General features: G+C 44.4%; 1 protein-coding gene across 2 annotated transcripts in view; it reads right to left on the bottom strand.

Moving 5' to 3' along the window:
- ACSS2 (acyl-CoA synthetase short-chain family member 2) overlaps positions 1–6,077 on the bottom strand; it is a 49,117-nt gene extending 43,040 nt beyond the window's left edge. For both annotated transcript variants that reach the window (XM_018569089.1, XM_018569090.1), the window contains exon 1: positions 5,941–6,077. In XM_018569089.1, the coding sequence (XP_018424591.1) occupies positions 5,941–6,052 (112 nt within the window). In that variant the 5' untranslated portion in view covers positions 6,053–6,077. The remainder of the gene's footprint in view (positions 1–5,940) is intronic.
- Positions 6,078–8,209: the final 2,132 nt, after the last annotated feature.

The raw sequence follows: 8,209 nt of genomic DNA, 5'->3' as shown, positions 1-8,209 counted from the left end.
TGAAAGAGAAATCGGTCGGGGGGGGGGGGGGGTATTAAATTATGTTTGTGTGCACTAAAATACATTTAAGTGTTTTGTTTCCTAAAAATATGGATTTGATAAACATTTGTGCATATATCGTGCAACCTAAAAAAATGCAGCTACCATGTTTTAATTCTATGGGGCTTCTGCCTTCAAGTATTGTTTGGTGTTTTAAAGTAATTTTCGATCCAAAAATGCAGATTGCAGTATGTATGCGCTAAAATGACAAAATTGCTACAGTACTAAGGTGGTTAAAACGACTCAGCGATGGCAGCCATATTTGATCTAGGCAGGGTAACTTTATTATTATTATTTTAGATGTTATAGTAGCATTTCCTCCCTCTGCTATCCCAAGCATTTATCTCAGTGCTCTTGCTGTACTCTACGTAGTGTAAAATAAAAGCACAGAGCGTAGGACCCCTTTGGAAATGGCCATTTGAGGTATCAGAACTGGCCGAGTCAAACCCGAGTCCTCTCCGGAGGACTCTGCCGGAGAATCAAGAAATTCAACTCACTGGCATCTGCTCAAAACTCAAACGGCAGCTCTGGGTGGACTTCCTCTTTCACTGCTTCCTTATAGCACCCAAATCAGCTGCACGGAGGCCAATATTCAATCACATGTAGAGCTGTTTAGATATAATGGCTACAACGGCTTGCAGAAAACACCAGAGCCGCTAAACAATCTCTGTAAAATGAATGTTCTGCCGCGCAGGGGCTTTAAGAAGATGTACGATTGAGTCAGGGACGGCGTCAGGCCCGCCTGGAGCCATTAATTTTTCTGGATGATCGGGGTGGAATAGGCTTGAAGATCCTGTGATGGATGGCAACTGCGTCTGGCACACCAGAAAACATCACAAACCTAATCATAATTTATTGTTACAGCCCGTACAAACACCCAATGTTCCGGGAAAGCAAATCTGATGGCGGCCATGGATTCTATACCACGCCGGGCCAAGAAAACGGCAAGTCGGGCAATAATGCAAGCTGATCACACATGTTCTAATTGTACAATCGCTCTACAATCTCTTTTCGGATTTGTAGGGACTACCTAAACTCCCTTCAACTTGTGCCTGTGGCTGTCAGAGTCTTGCCTTACGGGACCTGTAGTTCCCAAGCAGCTGGAGGGCTGGGGATACCCCTGAGCTAGGCCCTTGGCACTACATACTTCTTGGTAAGGTGAATGCACAATCAGATTGCAATGTGTCTGGTCAGCTTTCAATCTACGAGTCCTACCGGCTAGAGTGTTGCTCATAAACATACCAAGCATGAGTTTAACATGACAGCTAGGGAACTGGCATGTACCAAAGGAGAGTGGAGGCCACATGTAGGCACATGTGGTAAGGCAGCCCACTGTGATGTAGTGCACAGGTTGGGGGATCGGACAACATGGCACTGCAGGATAGACAGACAGACATCCAACACTCCTGATAGTGTTGAATGCCGAATAATCTTACGGAGCCTGCAGCGCTGGAACGAAGGGAAGGTAGGAGACATGGGCCACTGAAGAGGCGAGTATACCCCCCCACCCAAAAAAAAAAAAAAGAAGTGATTTGCAGTGGATACGCAGCAGTTTTCCAGTATTCAAGAGGCAACACTGCCACCATTGAAGTCAATAGGGCCATGCCATAACCACGTGCCAAGTTATGGCACGATCCCATTGACTTCAATGGGCTCGTTTGGCAGGCGAAGCTTGCGGCAGTGGTGACAATGGTAACGGTCCTCAGCGGCTTGCCACGTTAGTATGCAAGTGGGCGACTGGGGGGTAAAAACAGGTGGTTGAGCCTTTAACTGTCCTTTGCTGGCCGTGTCAACCAAAGGCTTCAACACAGCTTCCTGTTGCTTTACAAATTCTTGCCATTCACAATCCTCTTGTCACTGAAGCCCGTGTGTACATGTCCGTTATGTGTTATGCAAAGTAAAGGAGAAACATTCAGGATAAAAAGGTTTTCTTGGTGCACATGCCCTAAAAATGGGCAATCCTTCCATATATTTGTGCATTTACCATGTATTACAATGGGCCTGCCTAAAGCTGGCCATACACTGTCATATATATTTTTTTAGTTCAATCTGCAGGTTGAACGAAAAAAATATAAGATTCCTCCATCCACGCTAAACAATGAGGATGGACGAGTCTACCACTGTGTTCTTTGTATTCTGACAGCGGCGAGTGTGCCGCTGTCAGAATACCTGAATGGCATTGATTGGCTGCCTTCACTTTTTGCTCGAATTGAGCTCCTTTGATTTTCTGACCAAAGGATGCCAGACAGAAGGGTGGCGACAGGTGTGCATTTTGGCAGGTTCATCAAGAACCAGCCGAAATTCACACAGTGCACGGCCAGCTTAGGATGCTACATGTACAACTTTTTTAAGTGCTCGGTTAAATCGCATGGATGTGACATTGCCTCCCAAATTCCTGAAATGAGAAAGAGGCACAAAATATGTAGGTAAAGAAAAGGATGCTGCCCCACCCCTAGTGACATGGAGAATTAAAGCCAAAAATGTATGGGTCACCCACAAGTGATTTTTTTTCACCCATACATTTCCTTTATACTGGCCTGGCAAAATAACGCATGTAATCATTTCAGGTATGATGAAAGGTTTAGTGTACTATAAATATTACCATTTTAAATGTTAAATATAAAAAAATTATTTTAAAGACTGTGAAACAAAAGATCAAAAAGAGACAACTGAGGAGGGAAGAGGGGCGGAGGGATCTGGTTCCAAATGAGGGCTCTAGGTCCAAATAGTAGAACGTTCACAGCATGTCCATTGATCAGTTAGACCAAAGCAGGCTCAACGCAAGGACGCAGAACCCAACTGTTCTCCATGGGCCCCGTTCACACCATGCAGGCGTGTTGTACACATATGTATCACGTCTGCATTTTTACGCAGCGCACCACTCAACACATTACAACCCATGTCAGTGCGGCAATGTAAGGTTATGCATAGAGATGAACGGAATGTTGTTAAGGGTCCTTTCCCACTCAATGCATTTTATATACACAATACACCAATAATACGGTAAGTGTATTTTCAATGGTGTAGTTCACAGCAGTGCTTTGCATTTTGAAAAAAAATAGAGCATGCTGCGTTTTTTTTCCACACCGCAACGCACGTAAAAACATCTCTTTCAATAGTAGGAATGATGGTACCTCCTTAAAAAAACAGCATGTAAACACGTGTGTTTTGCATGCTTTTGTATGCGGTTTTGGTGGCAATGGACCCTAATAATGCTTAAAACAAAATGTAAACACTGAAGGGAATTTATCAAAACTGGAGCAGACAAAATCTGGAACAGCTGTGCATGGCAACCAATCAGCTTCTCTCTTTCATTTGCAAAGCTTAACTGAACAAACTGAACAGAGAAGCTGATTGGTTATTATGAGCAACTACTCCAGATTTTGCCTGCTCCCATTTTGATAAATTCCCCCGTGTTGTTTCAATGCATTGCACCATGTTATATGGACCATAGCGCATGTCTGCCGCTGCGAATGGGCTTTCATTCATGTCTGAGTGTTTTGTTGCATGTTTCCTGAAGGACAACAAAGCCGCGCATGAAAAATCCCATTGTTTTCAGTGTTGCACGTTCACACATACATGAGCATTGTGCCTCTTGCCACCCGAAAAAGTACTTGAGCCTCTTTTTGGGCAGATTTGTGGGGTTTTGGACCCGTAAATAAGAGCCTCTGAGAAAAGCACATAACGTGGGATTTTGCCGCTGACAACCGTCTGCTCCTCGTAACTAGTTTCCCATTGGCGAAAATAAAAAACACTCAAGCCTACAAAACGTACACAAAAATACCCTTTAATCACCTGAGAGCGCTCACGGTCATGTAGGAACTTATTGCATGTTGAGCTGCGAGACACTTGGGAGACTTGCAATATAATGAATGGGATTCTACGGTCAAAGAAATAAATTCAACTATGGGGCCCCCGGGAGGTGCACATTATGGCAGACTTACCTCGTGGGTGATCCCCTCCAGTGCTAGGACGTCAGAGCTCTCCTCTGTCACTGGTGCCTCCGTCCTCTTCCGATCTTCTGGGTTTGGCATCTTGGTTGGCCAGGAGGATGATGTAACTCTCGCGCATGTACAAGGCAGCTACTTATTCTCAGCACAGAACCTTGCTGTACACGGAACTAGGTATGCATGTGCACTCGAGTTCCTTTATCTCAGCACAGAACCTTGCAGTATAATGAGCTAGGTATGCATGTGCACTTTTCCTCCTTCTGTCATAAAAACCTGACCTGAGAGTGTTTTGTTTTTCCAATATGGGTCTTAAAATGGAACTACATCCTCCTATCCCTTACAGCCAAGGCAGGCGCCATCTTGGCCTCTATTTGGATGGCAGTTGCCATGGTGATTAGTTATGATACCAGCCATTTGAGGACTTGGAAGTTTGGTTGAGAGCTGAAATAAGTGGCAACCTGGACAGTTAGTATGCCTTAAAACTCTGGTCCTCAAGTTGTGGTGAAAATACAAATCCCATCATGTATCTGTCTCTGGGAGTCAGGCCTGTGGCTATGGGAATCTTGCAATGCCTCATGGGATTTGTAGTTGGAGTGTCGGAGTTTGCCCACCCCTGCCTTTCAAAGTAACTGTTTTGGGAGCCATTAAATTGGTGGGTAAAGTTCCTCTTCAAATTCCACTTTAGAATACCCTTTTCCTGCATTATAAAGCAGTTGGCTGTAATCAGCAGAGTCTTGTATGGAGATCGCTGCTCACCAGGTACAGCATATTGTAATCCTGAGCCCCTCCTCCACCCAAAAGCAGGTGATCCTAATTACCCCAGTAAGACTATCCGCCCCCAACCTGTGCAACTCACTCAGCTCCAAGCTATGGACACAGGAACACAAAGGGGAACCACAGCAAGCTTCCAGGGGGGTATGTCTGTCATGTTCAATGATGTCACACTTTACTCAGAGAGTCCAGCAAATTCTCCTTCTAGTCTCTCCCTGTTTGATGCGATTACCCCCCCGGCTGCCCCCGAGCGTGAAAAGCTAGCCAGGGCTGGACAAACCCCAGGAGCCAGGTCGCCAATGCGCCTGAAAAATGACAGCTGGTGCCTAACATTTGAGGTTTTCTCTAGATGTTGTCAATGGAACTGGCTCCTAAAAAATCCTGCTGGCTCCTGGACTGGACAGACTGGCCCCTGAATTCCATATTAATTTGCCCGCCCCCTGTGTTAAGTCGCAGGAAAGGCACAAGCAGGGGAAGCCAGAACTTACCTGCCTGCTTGTTCCTGGTCAGTGATTTAAGATTGCAGCACACCTGTAAACCTGGTTGCAGTCGCTGTGCGGCTGATAATTTTTGGCCCAGTTCCTCCAACAAAGCCAATTCTAAACAACAATTATCGAGCCGGGTGGTGCTCTCAAAATTCAAGCCACATATGTCTGACTTAACAGTATTGAAGGTCAGCTTGACAGCCAAGCAATTCGAATTTTAAGATAAAAAGGTGACCTGTAGTAGCCCTCATGGCCACTTTCCTGTCACTGGACTCGCATGCCCTTTTTTTTTTGTTATGGACAACAATTGGTCACCAATAGACCCTATAACAAATGCCTCTGCATCAAAAAACAGAACACGCGTCAACGCTTTACAGCATTTAAACAGGATGGGTACCCTGCGCTAAATGAAAAATAAAAATGTAAAAAAAATTTAAATTAAAAAAAAAATAATAAAACTAAATACATTTGCAGTAATTTTTTTTTTTTTTTGTCCAGATTTATGTAAATGCATATCAAACTGGATTAAAAAAATAATAATAATAATGACCTGTCACGCACACATTCATTATATCTACAACCAAGCTATGAACACATTTATAAACGCATCATTTACAAAATTACATCTTGGATCCAAAACAACTTTATAAATAAATTTTAATTTTCCCTTTTTAAAGGTTTTTATTTTAACTCACCATTGGGCTCCCGCACGGATCTCTCGTACATTTCCTGGTACATCTTAAAAGATGGGATGTGAGCTGCAGCGGAGACCTCCGGGGTTGGAGGGAAGACTTCGGGGGCAGACATGACAACTCTTGCGAATGCAGACAAGGTAAGATTACCTGAAAACTGACAAAAAGGTGCCAAACAGAAAAGCAGCCTCTGCTATCAACTCATAGGGTGAGAGAGCTGGGGGGAGGGGGATAAAAGCACACCCGTGCAACCGAGAAAAACCCGATGCTTTAAAAAAAATAATAATGCAACAAAAGAAAAAAACAAATCCTATATTAATTAATTAGGGAAAAATGGGTGTGTTAAAAAAAATGCAACAGATAAAAACAAATTATATATTAAAGCAATAGGGAAAAATGGGTGTGTTTACAAAAAAAATGCAACAGATAAAAACAAATGCTATAGAATTGCAATATTGGGGATAAACAGGTGCTTTAAAAATGCAACTGAAATAAGTGCAATAGAGAAAATGGATGCTTTATAAAAAATAAATAATGCAACGGAGAAAAACAAATGCTATATTAATGCAATAGGGAAAAATGTGTTTGGAAAAAAAATGCAACAGGAAAAAAAACCAAACAGGTGCTTTTAAAACAAAACAAAGATCAAATAGTTAGGGGAAAAAATAAAAATGTAAAAAACAAAAATCACCCAAACAGCAAAATGAATGAGCTGCTTCTATGTCTATGACAGTGGATGACAGTCCCTGTACCGGGTGCTGAGCACACTGGGAGCTGTCACTGTCACAATGGATCAATGCCACCCCCGGGCATCACCTTCCAGGTCTGCGATCCGTCCAATAATAAATGCAGAATAATGTCCTGACCTGCTGCAGGTAAAAATCTGGAAGTCTGCGAGTGAAGCTCCAGCATTGAAAGTTTAGCAGAGATCTCCAATGCTGGAAGTGCAGAGGAAGATCATGTCCTGAGCTGTGCAGGGAAATCAACAGGTCCAGAAGAGGCTGTAGAGCTGAGGCTGCTGAGCCCGGATCACTGTGGGTGGGGGGAGAAGAGCAAGGGGTTGGTGGGGGGTGACACCGTGTCCTCTGTATGAGCCCCGTGCTCTGTATGTGTGTACACCTCTTCCTCCCCGCTGAGCTCCCGGGCTGAGTACAGGAAGAGCTGAGCGCGGCGCTGCTGCAAGGAGCCTCCTGGCGTCCGGAGGAGCGCACAGCCCGGCTCTGCCTCTGCTGGGTGTGACTGCTACATGACATCTACAAGATCAATGCCAGCCACATGTCATCATACAAGATCCATGCCAGCCACATGTCATCATACAAGATCCATGCCACCCGCACGTCATCATGTCTGTCCCTTATGTCATAGAGAACACTCTGCGATGCTGCTGGAATGATATGGTAGCAGGATTCTTCTATGCATGCCCCTTCCAGGATGAGGATAGTGTGAGAGAGACATATGCTGAGCTGTAGCCATTGCAAAGGAGCCTGTGTTGAAATAAAAGAAGTGCAATGTGTAGATGGGGTGTGTTGGCTGTTGCAAGAAAGCAAAAGGACTAAAAATCCTGGTTTCCCAAAATGTCTTCTCTTCTAAATGATCATTCACATTAAAGAACTCTTGAGTAAAGAAAAAAAAATCCCCTTGCAGTGGGGCTGCAAGGGTTAAAGAGGAACTGCAGGAGTTGTAAACGTTAACCTTTGCGGTGCCCCACCATGCACCCCTGCAAGGGTTAATGCTCATTTTGGTCTAGGGGCCGTAATAAAGCTGAAGTACTCGCCCGATCCTCGGTCCTGCTCACCCCTCCTCCGCTGTCCCTTGGCATCCTCATGCACTTGCATTAGGGTCCTTAGACCATCAAGCCTGGGATGGAAGAGACTGTGGGGACCGGTCTAGCAGCTTGGAGGGAGGACGGAGGATCAGGCGATCTGCTAGACAAAATGAGCAGTTAACCCTTGCAGTGTAGGGGTAGCTGCAAGAGTAGTTTTTGTCTGGAGTTCTTCTTTAAAGTAGAACTGAAGCAAAAACTTTTTTAGTTTTGGATAAAGTAAGGCCCCATTCACACCAGGGAGCATGCGTTTCAGCGCGGTTTCCGTGAAAATTTTAAAAGGACGGTTTTGGGCGTTTTTAATCGCATTTTAGCATGCAGGACCATAAAAGAAGAAGTTCCATTCCGTGTTATATCATCGTGTTGACAAAAAGGGAATATATTCTGCAACAGCTGCGAGGGCGCAGTTTTTATAGCTAAGGCCCCATTAACAGATTTTTGCTTGGGCAG

The sequence above is a fragment of the Nanorana parkeri genome, unplaced genomic scaffold, assembly GCF_000935625.1.
Source record: "Nanorana parkeri isolate BGI_ZX_2015 unplaced genomic scaffold, ASM93562v1 scaffold1284, whole genome shotgun sequence".
In the NCBI taxonomy this organism is placed as follows: domain Eukaryota; kingdom Metazoa; phylum Chordata; class Amphibia; order Anura; family Dicroglossidae; genus Nanorana; species Nanorana parkeri.
The sequence above is the reverse complement of the archived record's forward strand: the minus strand, read 5'-3'. Positions and strand labels throughout refer to the sequence as shown.